Below are 18,190 nucleotides of genomic sequence, written 5' to 3'. Positions count from 1 at the left end.
GGGTGATTAAACATTGATCCATTAATGATTTAACCTATATTTAAGCCCAGCTAGAGCAGCCCTGGTGCAGCCCTGTGCGAGCTTTGTGGCAAGCCTTTCCCTGCACCCTGAGCCTGCAGGAATCCACGGCTGAGCTTCCACACCTGAGGGCATGAGGAGGGGACAGAGGCTTCACACCAGCCTTCCTCTGATCCTGGAGATGGAGAAGAGCTGGGACAGCTCCAGGCACGAGGTGGAGCAGCTGCCTGATGTCTGTCCTCACCTGCAGTGACTTGCAGTGGATCCTTGGGAACCATGTTTTATCCAAGGCTAACCAGAATATTCCACACTCCCAGGCTGGTTTCTGATCTCCTGGGAGCAGCTGGGGCCCCCTCAGTGCACAGCCCTCTGTGCCAGGCTTGTCCTTAGGGACTCTGTGGCCTTGAGTTGTCCCTTCCAGACAGCACAAAGGAGCTAAAGAAAGAGTTTGAAAAGAAACGCATTAAACTAAAGCCAAAGCAAAGCACAGGACATCACAAACAAGTGTTGAACATCGCCATTCGGTGCCTGGCTCTGCACAGGATGGTCCAAGAACTTTGTGAATGAAGGGATTCCAGCTCTGAGTGTCCCAGAATGCAGGGATTTCCTACTCTGAGTAAAACTCATCATTACTTTGTGCCTCTTTGTAAATTAAAATATGTATTAAAGGCAGAGAATGCAAAGGATGATGTAAAGGTAAATATTTCATTAAAACTCTTATCAAGGGGGAAGCAAAAGGCAAAATTTCAAAAAGTACCAATAAAAGAGGAATTTCTTTGCTTTTTTGTGCAGGTGTACCAAAATTCCCCAAAGAAAAAATCGAGCCTCTGGATGTGGAGCATGGAGATTCTGTGATCCTGCACTGCAACCCCCCAAAAGGCATCCCCCCTTTGCATATCTACTGGATGAATATTGGTGAGTAAATGTTTTTTACACAATTCAGACAAGGGGGCTCAAAGCATTTGTCTTCCCGAGCAGTTTCATTGCAGGTTCATCATGGATGGGATTGGTAATTGTGCAAGTCCTTGGGAGGAATATCTGGATATTGAAGAATAAAACTGAAAAGCAAAGGATGGAGATGTGACTTTGCACGACCCAAAGTTAAATTGTAGAGTGCATTGACACAACATCTCATTAAATACGAGATACCAAAAAATGTATATATTGGTAAGTGATGAGGAGTCCTGCAGTTACAGGAGAGAGGAGATCACCTGTCAATATGTTATTTCTATCATTATTGTTTTTCTCTTCCCATAAATTAATGATTGATTTGTGATAGTAAAGGAAAAATAATCCACCAGGTTTATATAATTAGTTCCTTGTTGTGGGTTTCTGTCCTGTTATTCTGCAGTGTTTGTGTTCTGCAGGAATTTCTGGCTTTTGGGAAGCAAAATAACTCAGGGGTTTTAATATCAATTTTTCCTTAGCAGTTATTATTATAAGGTATATATTATTATATAAAAAATATTTTTTATCACTTGTCCACTGAATATTGGTAAATAACGCATCGGTTCTGCTGGATTTTCTGCCTCTTTCCCTTTGGAGTTTCATTCTCTGGGTGTATCTGGAAGGAAGCACATGAGGGGAGCATTCAGAGCCACTTTGGTGAAGCAGCTCCGTGTCATTCCCACCTCACAATTATCTTTCCTTGCCAGATTTGCAGCACATCCCACAAGATGAAAGGGTCTCCATGAGCCTGAAGGGAGACCTCTACTTCGCCAACGTGGAAGAAAGCGACAGCAGGAGTGACTATTGCTGCTTTGCAGCCTTCCCGAGGCTCAGGACCATCGTGCAGAAAATGCCGATGACGCTGAGGGTTTCCCGGTGTAAGTGTGGGGCTGAGCTGTTTGTTGGCTCTTGTTTCCTGAGCTCCCCAGGCAGCAGTGTGTGCACATGGGTGCCCTGGCTCTCTGAGGAGAGCCTCTCTCCACAAAGGGCACGGTGCTGGGTTTATTTCCTGCGTTATTAACCTCGTTCTTCGGGCTACATTTCACTGAGAAAAGCTTCTTGCAGCTGTCAGAGCCCAAAAGCGCCCTGTCCTTCCTCCTGCTGTCCCCACAGCGAAAGCCAAGGTTGAATTAGGGAAATCTGCTGCTCTTGAGTGCAGCAGGTCCCCCAGGAATGGGACTTCACTGGCTTTTGAGGACTTGGTGGCTGCCTCCACCCAGGGCAAGGCCTGGTTTGGTGCAGCTGCAGCAGTGAGGTTGGAAGGACGATGCTTCCCGGGTTTTTCCAGGCAGCCTGGAGCATCAGTGGTGGCACAAGAGGTGTTTTCCAGTCCCTCGATGAAATGATGTGTAGGGAATTGAAGATTTCTGTTGTTCATTAAAAATTCTGATCTTTCGGGCCTACGCAGCCCAGAAAGCCAAGGAGAATTTTGTCTTCGTGAATGAAACCCTCATATTTAATATGTGAATTTTGAGAGTTTTCTTGTTGGGATAAGAAGATATAGGATTAAAAGTGGCTTTGTGTGTCTCAGCGCTTGCTTAGATCATATCTTGGGGTAATAATTGTGAGAAAAAAATCCAAATTAAAGCCATCTTCATGGCTTTTCAAATGGGTTCCCTCCCCCACGGATGCACACAGAGATTAGAGAAAAACGAGATGGGTTTTGGCTGCTGGTAGCCCTGGAAGTCGCCCAAAAAACTCACTTCAATGTGTCCACCTTGTCAGCAAAGCCACAGGACTTGGGCCAGGAAAAAATGAGAGGCATGAACTGAAAGGGTTCTGTAAATTCAGCTTGACATTGCCCACTCCAATCTGTGCCAATGGCATGGTGAGGGACCGCATTAAAAATAAATAGGTAGGGAAAAAAAAACAATAAGAAACAAGAGAACCGATAAATTTTATAACATTTCTCTTTAGTGGATACTTAGGAGTTAGTGATTTTTATTACTGTAGATAGCGAGGATGAAATGCTGATTATATCACCCATGGGGTATTTTGCAGAGTAACACAGAACTTTAAGGCATTCTCATTGTATTTTCAAAGCTCTGTTGCTCATCTGTTGCTTTCCTTTATATTTTTCATTCTTCTTTTCTTTTGGGGCAGAAATTGGGGGGTGGGGAGGGGCATGGTTTTGTTTTGGTTGATTTGTGGTTTCTTTTGATTCTGTCTCAACCCTGCATGTTTGTTTGGTTGTCATTTTTATTTATTTCAGTAAAGCATGCTAATGACTCAGGCTCACCTAACGCTGCTGTTACTAAGGGTGAGTTGAATGCATCTGTTTTTAGCCTTTGAACTGAGACTCCACCGGCTGAGGTGAAATGGGAGCTGCTAAAAAACACATCACAAAAGCCTCTTGATTGCGATGGGATGGATTTAAGTGGCCCAGGGAGGACAATTGGCTCATCTTTGTAGTTTTTGAGAGCAATCTGCAGGGTTTTTAATAAAAAAGGTTGTTTTTTCACTTGAGAAAGGAGCATTCATGCTTTGTAAGGAGGTGGGAGTAAGGAGGCTGATGTCCTGGGGTTTTGGTGTTATCAGTTCAGAGCAGGAGCCAGAGCTGGATGCTCCAAATCTTTTCCTGGCTGTTAAGAGGACTCTGGGATGAGTCAGCCAGGGTTTGACACCCCAAATTCATGTCACCCCAGGGCTGCATTGCTCCAGAATGAGCTCAGGGTGTGGATTTATGGAGCTTTGGGTGCCCTGTCTCGGCTGTCCCCATCACCACGGTGTAGATGGGAGGTGGTTCTCTCTGTGTGGTGCCCTGTCTGTGTCACCTGCACACCAAAGCACTTCTCATCCTGGGGATTCCCATCTCCTGTTGCTTTGTGAGCCCCTCTCTGTGGAGCAGATCCTGAAAATATCCTGCTCTCCATGCAGGCAGCATGGTGGCTGTTCCTGCAATTCTCCACCCAATTCTTCCTTTTGTTTCAAATATGTGAAATGTAGAGTCTTGTAGCTCTTGATTCTTCATTTCTTTGGTTAAATTGCTTTTGAGAGTTTCTCTTTTTTTTTTTAAATGCTCAATTTTAACTTCCTCAAGGAGCTTTTTTTGCCAGACAAGCATTGAGGTTTCTGAAAAAGGGGGTTATCCTGGAGTGTTTTGGGATGGATAACTAAGAGCACTCATCACTCCTTCAACTTTGCCCATGGAGCTGAGCCCTGGGAGCAGGACAAGCAGGGCTTGTGCACTGTGACTGCCACTCCAGAAGCAGTTTTTCCCTCAAAGGGATGTCTGAACTCCTGCTGGGAAGGGCGGCCTGGCTGCCTTTGGCAGCAGGAGGTGGAGGGCAGATGGGAAATGTTTGAGTGTGTCCAGAGGCACCAACGTGTTCTGCTGCAGCTCAGGGCACTTGTGACACAGATTTGTAGAGATGCAAAGCAAGGGGAAATTAAATTTAAAAATGAGAAAATGGTTCAGAGAGATCTATGTGGTCTTTTACCAACGCAACCATAATTGGCTATTTTTGAGGAACTAGCACCATTTGGGGACTGATTCATTAGTGTGCTAATTGTTACGATAGTGATAACTGGGCAGCCACTGAACCCTGCATTTTTCATCCTAAAGCCCTTGTTTGGCAGGCTGGAACAAATGGGCTGCTGGAATCAAATGCAGGTCAATCTTGTTTTATTATTTTTGCAGTCTTCCTTGCAAATTCTATCTCCATTACTGTAGATTTAATAATTGGAGCAAGAGGGATGATTCTGTGGGATGCTCAAGTCAGGAAAGGTGGGTTTCACCTCAGGTTTAAAAGATGATGGAGCTAATGCAGAAGAAAGGTAGTGTGGACGTAAAGATCAGGAGCTGAGAGATCAGACTGCCTGAGGGGTGATAGGAAGGGCCAGTCCTAGGCAAACAGGATATAAAACTATAGGAAAAGGGGTTTCATCAGCACTGCTGCCTGTTGGTATCACTGTACCTCCCTTCTGACTGTTATCAGGAGAAATAAAAGTTCCTGGATTAGTCTCAAAGTGTATAAATAAAAAACCTTCTGGCAGCAGTGATGCTTGTGGCATTATTGAAGGATAAGCAAAGGCTCTGAGCTTTCACACCTAACTTCTCTTTTATTTTATCTTTCAGCAAATTTTATCAAGGAGAGGAAACCCAAACTGCTGATCCCTCCTGAATCTGCTGGCAGTAGCTCATCAGTCACTGTCATCAAGGGAGGTGTCCTGCTCCTCGAGTGTATTGCTGAAGGGCTGTGAGTAATGAAAATGCTGCACAAACTTAATCACCTTTGGAGGGAGAAATGAGCAAAAAAAGAAAAAAAAGGGATGTTACAAATTATGCAACAGTTTTAAACTGAACTCCTGTGCAGAGCTTTTTGTACCTGTAAAACAGCACAGAGTACACGCAACAGTGGTGTATTGGTTATAGCTATAGCTTGTAAACAAGTAATTAAAACCATAGCATGGTAAGTATGGAATTCTTTGTACTGTCCTATTAAAAAAATTGAAATTTTTTCAGTAGTGCTACTTTTGAGATGTTGAGAAACTAAATAACGTCAGCATCAGCTTCTGTGCTTTGGTGCACAACCTGCGAAGTTTCTGTTCTAATTTTGCCAATTCAGTTTTGCTTCAGTGCTCAAAATTATTTAAAGTTTTCCAGGTGTGAGATGTCAGGTTTTTGGGAGCAAAGTTCTTGAGTGATGTAATAGAAGACATGCTTTAAGGAATGGTTGGGCCATTGAGGGAAGAACCGTCAATCTCGGTTACAGCAGGAGGTGCTGGCTCAGGTGTGAGTGGGAGCCTGGCTGTGTCCATTCCCCAGCATCCAGGATTTCCATAAAGGACGTTCAGTCCATGGTGTCCTCACAAAGGACAGGATATCGAGGTGTTGGGAAAAAAAAAAGGTCCGTGGACTCCGGTGGGGGGAGAAATTGCAGTCCAAACCAATATGGTTGATAAAAGCAAGCTCCCTTTATTAGCAATCCAGAGGCACTTATATAGTATACCAGCTTGTTAACTCTTAAGTGGCTTAAAACTTATCAAAGCGCATTTCTGCTTCTACATAATTGGACTACATTGGCAAGCTTCTACAGTCATGTTATGATTAAAAGAATTCAGAGTTCAGCCTCCCTTCTCTCCCGGTCAGCACATCTTATCAGCACAGCTGCATCGCTTCAAAACTCCCTTCTTGTTCCCAGGCCTGTTTCTCACACAGGGGTTTTTCTCATGCAGACAGTTTTTCTCAGGCCTTTTGCTTGCAGGCTCTTGCTTGTACAGTTCTTTTATTGATCCCATAATTCTATCAGTGATCCATGCCCCTGATCCTTTAATAATTTTGCAACATTGAGGAACAAACCCATGGCTCTGTAGGAGGACAGCGGACCAGAATCAGCTGTATTGGTTTGATCCTGCTAAATCCAACAGCAAAGGGCAAACCTCAAACTTTGGAAACTTCCAGGGATGGGGCAACTACAGCTGCTCTGGGCAACCCGTTCCAGGGCATCACCGCCCTCACAGGGAAGAGTTTTTTCCTAATATCCCATCCAAACCTTCTCTTAGTCTGAAGCCATTCCCCCTTGTCCTGTCACTCCAAGCTCTTTTAAATAATCACGCTCTACCTTGCTGACTCCCTTCAGGTAGTGAAAGATTTAATATAGGGAAGGGGTAAAATAGATGCTTTATGATGGGAAATCGGGACAATTCTGTCCTCGTTGTAAATAACACGGGGCAGACTAAGGGTAAGCAAGGAAAGGAATGGGAAATAACAAATGTTGAGTGCCACCCTCACAAGAAGCTGTGATTCCCTTCTCAGACCTTTTCCTGCTGCTCCAACTCACTCAGACACGAGCCCTGCTTTGCTCTTCCAATTTCCCAGTTTCTCCCATGTGCCTGTCAGTGCAATAGTGGAGCTGCCACCAGAGAAACAGAAAATCTGTGCATCCACTAAACCCCCAGTGAGAGCGGAGTCCTTCTGGTTTGGCTGTGACAGAGCTTTGTGTGGAGCAGAGCTTTAAATCACCGGCCCCTCGTGCTGGACGTGGAGCTGCAGACTCCGCTTCACACGGGGATAATTCCTATTAAAGGCTCTGCAATTATATTCCCTCCATAAAATTCCAAAGTCAGGATATTTATCTGCCTGAGCATGTTTAGGGTATTTTGTTTTTCCATATGGGCTTGAAGGGCATTGCTGGTGGAAGCTGGCAAGGAGCTGAGTTGGCACTCCCGAAAGGAGGTGCATTACTTGTCTCTGTTGGACTCACTCCAGGTATCTGCAGTGAGTTTTGCTTCCCTGTTGCAACACTTCCTCGTCTAATTCACTCCCCATCAGACAAATCTGCCAACCCACAAACCTCCCCATAGCCACAGCTCTGATTTTAGAGGGTGTTCATGGGGTTTAATAGGGAAATCACCTTGGAAATACTCAAATAGGAATTTTGATGTGCAAGCATGAATATCAGATACAAGAAGAGAAAGCCAGAAAAGTCTTCCTGTCCCTTTGGAAAAAGGTGAAAAGCAAGAAGTATTTTTGTTTCACTCAAAAATTTTGCAGAAAACGTTTAAAAATTCATTTTTTAACTGAAAGGGTTTTTTTTAAGTAGTCACTTTTGAAAGAACACAAAGTACTTCTTTGCCTTATCACCAAACACATCTTTTCATTGAAATCCTTCAAAAATGCAACTTCTAGAACCAAATGTTACTTTTATTTGCTAGAATTCCCATTTTCAGCAGAAAAATGATCAGCTTTGCCTACATCTCTGCCAACCCATGCTGCCAAATGCCCACAGACCATGGAAGCGGATTTCAAGGAACTCAGATCGGGGGCACCCGGCTGCAAAACAGGGAATTAAGGACATTTCCAATCTGTCATTTTTTGAAGATTTATACCCTGAGCAGTGGCAGTGGCAGGAGGGCACGGCCTCAGTGCAGCATGGAGCTGGCTTTGGGACAAGAGTGGGATGAGGGCTCTTGCAGGGAATAATGGGATGTTTGCAGGGCTGTGCTCAGAGCGGGTGGAACAGCAGAATTTCTGGGTACCTGGGGCTCTGTGCCTCCTGCCTGGGCACTGAGCCACAGGGACAGATGGGCACAGGAGGGAGCAGCTCTCGCACTGTGGCCGAGCGTCCTGTGCGGTGTCGGGGTCACCCAGCCCTGCTGGGGACGTGCAGACGACGTCTGTCCCCAGTTCTGTGTCACTGTCGGCGCTTTCTGAGGATGGGAAGAGCATTTTGGCCACCTCCAAGAGGCAGGCAGGGGGGAGGCCCTGCAAGGAAGTCTGGCCCTCCTTTGCTGTCCTTAGGTGCCCTTTTGGAGGAGGATGGAATGAGCTCCAGCCCCTTTCCTGCTGTCCATGCCAAGACACATCCAAGGAATGCAGCCTCGTGCTTTGGCCTGGTGAAAATCCCACTCGCAGGGGTTCTGCAGGTCAAGGAGCAGTAGGGCAGCTGTGTGGTATAACCCTTAGGTAGCCCCAGAGTTTTAAAAGGGCTCAAAATCTTCTAAAAAACACCTCCCAAACCCCAGGCGTGAACTCCAGCAGCTCTGCCACGTGAAGCATCACAGCAGCTTCTTGTACTCAACTCAAAATCTTGTTTTTTTCCTTTGTTCTCAGCCCAACTCCTCATCTCAGCTGGGTAAAGGTCACTGGGAACATGCCCAAGGACGAGCCAGAGACAGAGAATTTTGGGAAGATCCTGAAGATCGACCAAGTGACAGCGGCTGATGAGGGGACGTACCAGTGCACAGCCAGCAACCCCATGGGCAGGGCCTGGCACGAGTTCCACGTGCATGTGGAAGGTGCTCAGTTCTCTCTACTAAGATTATTGTTTTGGGACAAAAAGGTGGGAAAAGGGAAGTGAAAGAGGCTCTTTGTTAATATTGATGCCTTTTCCTGGTCTTAAAATCAAGAGCCAAACACGGTTAGAAGGGAAAAAGGGATTTTACCTTGGTATTTATTTTAAGGATCCTTAGGTGCACACATCTAGGTCAAGTGCACCTCCATGCACACAGCAATGCACACCCCAAAAGATCTGGTACAACATTATAGGTGTTACTAATTAGCACATCTATCAAAGATTCCCCAATGAGAGGCTCAAGTGAGCCCCCCTCCCCAAGGAGCCTTCCCCTGGATGGTTCTATCTCAGTTTACAGAATGTGTTCTGGAGAGGACTTTGGGGTCTGGGGCACACTGATCCCCAGCCACGAAGCTTCTGAGATGTTGAGTCTCCTGGCTGAACAAACAAGGCCAAGAATGTAGGCAAAAAGCACTAAGAATACAGGAATTGTAAAAAGGTATAGCAGGGGTTTGAAAGAAAAGGCAAAAAATCATCATGGCATCAATATGACTCAGGCAATTCCATCAATTTATGCCGGCCTCTTGAATTTGGGAAGGTTTGCACAAAGTAGCACCTCTAAACCAAACAAAAAATATGTAAATAATGCTGCTTTTTTTTCCCCTGAACCATGAAGGCCTTACAAAGCAGTGAGCAGTATAAATATGTGGGCAGCTTCAATATCTAAAAGATGGGAGGGAGTCAAGCAGAGATACTGATGAAATGTCTTGTACTAAGCTGAATGTCAGACAAAAAGATCTAATTATTCTTTTTGCTCTTAAACTCTGTGAAAATGGCCATACTGGGCTGGATCAGAGGGGCATTTAGCTCAAGTCCTTTGCTTTGTTTTCCACTAAAAGTGGGTTCTTAGGGAGGGCTGTGAAAATTCAGTGAGCAGACAAGGTACCACCCCTTGTCTCCTTCACCTGTCCCTTTGCTGGGATTTCTGTATAGGCACAACCTGAGCTGAGGGTGTTTTCTGTGTAATCCCTGAGAAGTATCATAAAGACTTGTGAAACAAAGTAAAAAAATACTTTCAACTATTTTTAGTGGTTTAAAAAATGGAAATATGACCCTTTTTGTCACCTCACTGAGTATCCAAGGCTCCTTTCTCCCTTCTGCCCAAACCCTAAGGTGTGCACCAGGTGGAGATGCCCTTTCTTAGGATCCAGGCGGAGCTCTGAGGAGTCTTTACAGAGCCAAGAACTCTCCCTGCCACTTTCTCTGCCCAAAATGTGAATCCTGAGGCTCAGCTGAAAAACTTGCTGAAAACATTTCCCTGATGAAAAATGCTCCAACCTCTGCTCTGCACTTAAAAAATAAAATAAATCCTGGGCAGTTTTACCCTGTTGGAATCTTCCAACTGCTTCATTTTCATCTGGGCTCTTCACCCCTCCATGCTCACCAGATTTTTGATGGGAGAAGAGCACTTTGAGCTCTCTGCTCTGTATTTGCTCATCACCTGAGGAAAAGATTTTTCTCCCAGTGGCTGATGAACTATCTCCATTCACTTGACCCAACCATGTCCCTTGCACTCCTCTTTCCTGTGCTGGGCGTGTGGCAGAGGAGGATCCCAGGGCATGGCAACTTCTCAGCTGCAATGGAGGGGAAGTGCTGACTCCTAGAAATCCTTCCAGATGGTGTGGAGCATCTCTGCTGTAGCAGAATATTTTAACAATCTGGCTATGATTTTCTCGGCTGCAAAAATCGATCCCTTCAAAGAAATTGCAGGAGCTGCAGAAACTAAAATACCAGAGAAATAACATTAATTTTGCAGTTTAGAATATTGACCTTCCTCTCCCACAGTCTCCAGAGAAAAGAAAACTTCCTGGCAAATTGTTATTCCTGCTTATTAACAAACAAGTGCTTAGAAAAAGAGAAAAGAAGGAAATAATCCCACTCCAGCAATTGCAATGTAAAAAATTGCTTTTGCAATTGCTATTAAATCCATTTTCCCTGTGTGTAACTAATGGTGGCTCCTGTCACCAGCAGGGATTCTTCCCATCAGGAGTCACCTCACATCCAAGGTATCAAGGTAAAACTGAGCCCAAACAGTTGTCTTCTACAATTTCTGAACAGCAAACGTCGCTGTCATTAATCACAGATGGACACGTTCATCATTCTTGCAGGAGCCCCTGTGAGCACACTCAAGGGCAGATCCTGAGCTCTGCCATGAGCATTAATTTCAGGAGGCTTCAGGGAGCTTGTGCTGACGTGGGGTTCCCTCACACCTGACAGGTTCCTCTCCCAGGATGCATGCAGGGAGAAGAAAATTAAAAATGGAAGAAAAATTATCTGTTATTAACCTCCAGCCATCCTCAGTGGAGTGCTGAGGTGTAAAGCAGGGCTTTTCTGTCACTATGCCACGTTTTCTGTTCTTCTTTGTGGTATTTGAGGATCTCAAACCAACACCCCACCCTTCTAAACACCAGTTTTAATGATATTTGCATGCAGCCCACTTGCTAATCCTACCGAGTCTGAGGGCAAAGATTCAGGCAGTCATTACCAAGCATATGAAAATATTCAGCAAGCAAATTGCTTGACTGTTTGAGCACTTTAATCTCTCTTTGCAAGGGGAGATGTAGCCTGGAATACCTGAGCAGACACGAAAACCCCACTGTTGTTTTTAAAATGAGAGAGGATTATTTTTTAAAAAAGTAGCAAAGCAAGCCCACAAATTGTTTTGGCTTCAAATGTTTATATGGTTATGGTTTGTAGTTCACCAAACCCAACAGAAAATGTACATGTAACCTCAAAACCTTGCAGGATCACAATGATCTACAGTTACTTTGATCTTGGTTGAGGCTCCTAGATGGGGTTTAATAGAAATAATTGTTACAATATAATGATTAATTATAGTAATGATGTAATAGCTAAGGGCCTTTGCAGTTCTGTCTCATAATACTTTTATTACGCAGCCAGAGAAAAAGAAAAGAGATTAAATTAATGGGAGGCAGAAGCAGAACCGGGTGTTTTAATCAGGCTCAAACTTTCTGTTTCACTGGAAAATTGCTCCAACAGGGATGCAGAGCCCAAGGTGGTAACAGCAGCAGCTGCTGCTGGCCCTGGAGTGGGATGGATCCCCAGCCCTTGGGAAGATGTGAGGAGAATTTGAAACGCACTTGACAAACTGGGGATGTGGTGTGGGATAAAAAGGATGGGCTTCAGTAAGCACAAGTGCAGAGCAATTCTCACCAGGCAGCACTAATTGGCTTCATCAGCACAGGCTGGGAAATGCCTGGTTGGGTTCATCCAGAGAATCCACTGCGTGGCACGGGGAGCATCGCTGGGAAGTGTTAGTCTGGCAGAAAAGGCAAAAATCAGCCTGGAAAGTATAAAAAAAGTGGTGGTGTAAGAGACTGCTGAGAACTGAGAAGGCCTCATCTAAAGTAATCAGGTTTACATCATGCACTTGTTCAGGATAGGTCAGGAGAAGGCCACAGGGATGGTCACAGAGCTCAGAATTGTGGTATCTGAGGGGAAAAAATACAGATATCTTTAATTTAGGAAAAATTACATCTGGGGAATGCACAACGGCCTGCAGAGGAATGGAAGTTTCTCCACAAAGTTCCCTGGGGGTGATAGAAGATGGGAGAGTTGAACTGCAGCAGGGCAGAAGCTGGTTAGATGTCCCAGATTTGTTCTACTCGTGGAAGAGGCTGAGGGGAACGTTTGGATCCTTAGTGGACGTTTTAGGTGGAGATTATCCTGCTCTGCTCCAGAAGGATGCAGGAGATGCCCATTTGAGATCACTTTCATTTCTGGATCTGTCAGTATTTCCCATAAAGACATAAATCAGTCAGAAGGAGCAAATTGATTACTCTTACCAGGAAGAATAAATGATGCAGGGAAATATTTGCCCTTCCAGATTAACTCTTTGATTATCCAACCCCTGGATTTTGGAGTCGCTAAAAAATACGTGTATATTTTGTTGTATTTTGTATACTTTAAGCAGTACAGCACCTCTGCCACGTGGAAAGAGGTTCCTCAGCCTTCCTGTGAAATTGCATTTCACACCTGGCAAAATCTCATTGCCTCTGACTTCACAGCCTCATCACTTCCTTGGAGCACCCACAGCAATTCCGTGCTGGGAAAGGAAAGCAGTGACACCAAATATCAGCTCACATTTCCAGAGTGTGGGCACAGGTGGAGATAGGAAGGGATATTCCAGGTGGTTTTTATTCAGCCTGTGCCTGGTGTCTCCAAAACAAGGAATATCCTGTCTCAGGTACTGAGTTTGTGGCAGATTTAGAGGAAAAATTCCGAATCAACCCTTTAATCAGGACTGCTAGAGACCTTTTCACCTCCATGCCTTTGACTCGTCTTTTTCTGATGAAACCATGATATATATGAGAGAGAAGGAAAAAGATCTGCATAACCAAAATGTTTGCAGAGTTTTTCCATGGAGCCAAATCCCAGGAAGCTGGACAGATGTGGTCATGTCACTGTGGGACGGGAGGTGGCACTGAGTGAGGATGGTGGTAGGAGAATCTCTGCTATGTGAAGGAAATGGGATGATCTTATCATTTTAAATAAGCTTTAGTGGCTGGAATTTGACTTCAGTCTTTCTATGTTGATTAAACCACTCCTGGGTTTTCTCCTGTGGGAATGCCGATCTGGGTGTGGCAGTACATCCCACTCTAGGGGTGTCACTTTTAAATGTCTGTGTGAGTGTGAGCACTGATGTTTTGGTTGAGCATATCTCACTGATAACATCTGTTGCTGTATTACCAGGCAACAGCTCTGTTAATCTTCAAAGCATTTTCTGAGCATTAACTAATGAATCCTCACGTTTTTCCCTACATTAGCTCACCTTTTCTAGTAAGGAAAGAGGCCCAGTGTGCTGTTCAGCACTTGCAGAAAAGGCAGTATCAGGTCTGGTGTTAAAATCTCTACGTTTGGTGCCTTTCAAGGGGAAATGATGAATTCAAGGCTGTGTTTCGGGTTGAGGCTGTCCACTGAAGGCTCAGGGACCTGCGTTCAGTCAGTAAATCAGGCATTTATGAGATAAATTCTCTTTTTCTCCCCTTCATCTCCCTTCCCTCATTATGGGTGTGTTTTCCCAACGAGGTTTGGGTACCTGATGCTCCTGGGCTGCTCTGCAGAGGAGGTTTCCCAGAGCTGGAAGAGCACGGGGAGCGCAGCCGCACATGGCTGCTCCTCTACCACCACCCTGTGGGCACCCAAACCTCTCATCCCCAGCCATGAGAGAATGTTCTACCATTCCTAAACGTGTTACGGATCAGCCTCTGGTCTGGATACACGATGGAAAAACAGGAAATCGGGGTGATGGTGCAGTTCCTAGCACAGGGAGAGGGGCAGGTGGATCAGCCCTGTCCTGGAGCTCTGTCAGCTCCCGGGAAAGGCGGTGGGAGCCTCTTGCTCGTGCTTAGGGAGGAAGATTTGAGCTGGATGGGTATTTACACCTTGTTTGCCTTGCTGTAATAGTCTCGCCTCATTTGATAAACGTCAGTCACCTCTGAGGGTCCTTGTGGAGACACTGATCCTTTCCCTCCTTCCCAGCCTCTCACCTCCCGCGTGCATTCCTTTTCCACTTGGATAAACACTGCCCGTTCCTCCGCCTGCCGGACACTCAGCAGGCCTGAAGGGGACAGGATTGGTGTGTGCCGATCCTGAGTTTACCTTTCCCGGCATCGGGAATAGAAGGAATGCAGCTCAGCCGCGGGCTGGGCTGCGAGGAGCGGCTGGGAAGTGTTGGCTTCGTTTGCCATCTCCTGGAGGATCCCGGCTACAGCAGAGGCACACGCTGGGCTGCGACTGATCCCTGCCCTGTCCCTTTTCCCAGAGCCTCCCCAGTGGCTGAAGAAGCCCGAAGGTGGGGTCTACAGCGTGGGGACCAACCTGGTGCTGCTGTGCGAGGCCATCGGGAACCCCGAGCCCAGCATCCAGTGGAAGCTCAACGGGATGCCCATCGATGGTACGTGCAGGGGCCGGTGTGCTGCTCCAGGCCGTGTCCAGTGGGATGTGCCTGTGTCGCACCCGGTGGGAGGGGGCCCACAAGTCCTAACGCACTGGGTGATGCCTGCTTTGGCACCTCTTTAGATACGATTAATGTTTATTTACTTAAATAAGGTAATATTTAAGTGGCATCTAGAAGAGGGTGGGGTGAACGCTGCACGTGTGGAGCATGGGTACCTTTGAGGTGCTGCCTCTGCCTCTCCTGTAACTCTCCCATCTTCTGGGGATCTGGGACAGCTAGAGGGCTCCTTTATGCTCCTGAGTAAGCCCAAGTGGCTGGAGAGCACTGGTGTAGCACTATTATTGTTATTATTATAATCTTAGAAAGTCTCTGTGGGGAATTTACTGGAATTTGGTGCTCTGGAGCACTTTCCTCAGGCCACGGGACTGCTGGCAAAGGCAGGGCCCTGGAACTCACCAGCTGTTGGGCAAGGTCTTGGTTTGATCCTCAAGATGTCCTTTCCTTTGGCTTCCAAGCAGTGAGGAGAGCCTGGGGACGCCCCAGTCACGGTGTTCCTCCAGCTCCTGACACAATCTGGTGTTTTCCAGGCAGGACTTTCCGAGGGAGAATCTCCACCAGGGAGATCAGCCTGACCAACCTGCAGCTGCAGGACAGCGCTGTGTTCCAGTGTGAGGCCTCCAACAAGCATGGCACCATCCTGGCCAGTGCCAACATCAACGTCCTCAGTGAGTCTCCCAGGCTGTCCCCTCCCAGAGATCACATCCAACACCCCCAGGCTGAATCCTCTGAGCAGCCTGGGGCTTGTCACCATCTCATGGTTCCTTTGGACTGGCCCCAGATTTTAAGAAATATTGTCCAAATTTATGCAACAAGTTTTACCATGGGCAGTGTTATGTGCTTAGCACAGGCACTCCTGAGCTTTGATATACTTTAAAAACATGGTTGTGGTTGGGCTCAAAAACCTGAATTCAAACATAGTGGAACCACTGGGGATTGTATTGTGACCACACCTCTGGTTTTGAATTATTAAGTGTAGTTTTAATCTTTGATTTCAGTTGTGATGCTCAGTCTGTTCTTTGAAGAAAGAGAGTGAGGGGAATTTATTTAATAAAAAAACATCTCCGGAGGCAGCGGAACTGAGTCTATTTTCTCTCCTGGATGTTTCGATTTCTGACATGTCCAGCAGTAAATCCCTCTTACCTCTGTCAGTGAAGCTTGCGAGAGCTCGGTTGCTCAGTGCAACTCTTCCAAACAGCTGTGAAATTCTCATTAAACCCCTCAGCCTTTCATCCTTGCTGGAAGAGGGGATGATGCAGGGCTGATATTTACATTCCCAGTTCTGAAATGCAGTGTGCTCACCTTGCATTCCCTCCTGCAGATATTGCCCCCCTGATACTGACCTCAGATGGGGAAAACTACGCCACAGTCGTGGGTTACAGCGCCTTCCTGCACTGTGACATCTTTGCTTCACCTGCAGCAGATATCAGATGGTGAGATACTGGGAACTGGGGTTCTTTCCATGTGAAACAAGTTCCTACAGGCTCACACAAGTTTGAAAAGTCTGCTGGTTATTATTTTGTGGAGTTAAGAATAGAAGTCTGTAACAGAACCGTATATAATGTAAGTTTTCTGTGTTTAAATGCACTTTTAAGAATTCTGAAGAACTGGTTTGTAAGAAAAGAGTTCCTGGAAGTCCCCAATACCTGCATGAGACAAGTGCCAGGCTATAAATTAAGCAAAGCCATGCCGTTTATAGCCAGATCCTGCTGCAGCTTCATCAGTTTAATGCTGGCAACTCTTCAAGTTTGGACCTATTATTGAGGTGGAAACACAGTGACTTACAGAACTCATTTACCTGGACATGCTTCCATAGGGTTGGAAATCACAGGGTTGTCATAGCAGGTGACAGGTGCAATAAAATTGCAGGTGGCAGCTGTAGATTAAAGAGTATTTTAGAGACCTTTTTAGACACTGTGGGTTTGGTGTGCAGGACTCTTAAGTCCCTTTATGATTTGCTGCACGTGGATAAAGTGTCTCACTAATCCTGACTTTAATTGCTCAGTGGCAAAGCCGTATCCCAAAATTCCCCTGCAATAACCCCTAGTCCTGAAACAACACTTCCTGCAGGAACCCAGACCTGTTTTTCTCATCTTTAGGACGAAGGATGACAGCATAGAGCCCCTTTCGGCATTCCGCTATGAGTTAAACAAGAACGGCACACTGGAGATCAGGGACACAAAGAAGGAGGATTCGGGATCCTACGCCTGCTGGGCTGCAAATTCTGTGGGGAAAAGAGCAATCACTGCTAATCTGGATATAAGAGGTGAGGTCTCGCTTGAGAACAGAAAAATAATTCACAACTGCTAAGGTTTGATGTCTGCAATTCTTCGGGAAATATGTAACGAATAAATATTCGGTCCAGGGTGCAGATTTATTCTGTAAATTTAGGAATTCTCTGGATATTGCAACCTGAAATTGTGACAGGTCACATATGTATGTAGCCTTTAAAACAGTCCCAAATTTACAGCTGGATTTCTCCATGCTTACACATGGTGCTCACTTTCTTCTGGATGCTTGCAGAAGCTGCACAAGCCACCAAAAATGTGCAATTTGCACATCCATCAATTCCATTAGCTTGAAAGGATTGTCCCTCCTTTTTGCCACTGGCCCTGTTACACTCAAGGCAGGTTCTTGGCTGACCCTTGGGAGCCCTCCCTGTGCTCCTGGGCTTGGTGAGGTCCTTGTTGATCCAGATGTGCTCCTGCTTCTCCCTCAGCTGTGAGATTCTCCCTTCCCTAAAACTCCTTCCCATCTGTTGATCAGAAGGCGCATCCCAGACTGGATTAACTCCCAGAGTGGATACCAAGCACGTTGAAGGATAAGTTGGGGGTGCTGCTGGTTTAAGGATTTTGCCCTGGGCTTTTTTGCCTGTTTGCTGATAAATATTTGTAAACAGAGCAAAAAAAAATTCCTCAGATGTGTTTACTTCTAAATTTTAGCTCCATCCCTTGTGCTGCAGCTCTGTTTGAAGGGATTTCTGTGCTTGGTTGGCAGGAGGGGTTTTCCCTGGAGGGTGTGATGGAAGTGGGCAGCTCCTGTTGAGCACGCAGGTGGCACTTAGTGGGTTTTCTACAAATTTACTTAGGATTTAGGGCTTGCCAATAAAACAGCCCCTTAAATACTCAATTAGCAAAGTCCTCTAAAGTGCTCTCTGATGTAGGTTTGCTGTGACAAACTTGAGGAAAAATCCCACTCTTTGTGTTCCATTTCCACCCACTCCCTTGGCTTTGTGAATTTTACAGTGATAATAAACATGAAAATGTACAATGAAATTCTCACAGAGCAACATTTCACTGCAGAAATAAATTTAGCTTAGTGCTTTCTTCTTACTTATTCATCTGTTTCTGCATTCACATTACAGTCAATTAAAAGAACAAACTTGATTGCAATAATTTTTTCTCATTTGACTTTAATAAGCTTGTAATTTTTCTTGGATCATTACCAAAGC

The 18,190-nt window shown here is 45.6% G+C and overlaps 1 protein-coding gene across 13 annotated transcripts in view; it reads left to right on the top strand.

Moving 5' to 3' along the window:
• CHL1 (cell adhesion molecule L1 like) overlaps positions 1-18,190 on the top strand; it is a 131,720-nt gene that overhangs the window by 87,332 nt on the left and 26,198 nt on the right. For 12 of the 13 annotated variants that reach the window (XR_006013705.1, XM_042013748.1, XM_042013701.1 and 9 more), the window contains 9 exons: positions 811-933; positions 1,674-1,844; positions 3,179-3,226; positions 5,045-5,165; positions 8,522-8,706; positions 14,548-14,679; positions 15,270-15,407; positions 16,061-16,172; positions 16,839-17,005. Coding sequence is in view for 12 of the 13 variants with exons in the window: in XM_042013748.1 (XP_041869682.1) it covers positions 811-933; positions 1,674-1,844; positions 3,179-3,226; positions 5,045-5,165; positions 8,522-8,706; positions 14,548-14,679; positions 15,270-15,407; positions 16,061-16,172; positions 16,839-17,005 (1,197 nt within the window). In the remaining variant the exon portion in view is untranslated. The remainder of the gene's footprint in view (positions 1-810; positions 934-1,673; positions 1,845-3,178; positions 3,227-5,044; positions 5,166-8,521; positions 8,707-14,547; positions 14,680-15,269; positions 15,408-16,060; positions 16,173-16,838; positions 17,006-18,190) is intronic. The other variant, XM_042013766.1, reaches the window with a different exon arrangement.

Source organism: Corvus kubaryi, unplaced genomic scaffold, assembly GCF_017639235.1.
Source record: "Corvus kubaryi isolate FWS band 111438036 unplaced genomic scaffold, C.kubaryi_AGA036_p1.0 136, whole genome shotgun sequence".
Classification (NCBI taxonomy): Eukaryota; Metazoa; Chordata; class Aves; order Passeriformes; family Corvidae; genus Corvus; species Corvus kubaryi.
Note: the sequence above shows the minus strand (reverse complement) of the source record. Positions and strands in the feature narration are given on the sequence as shown.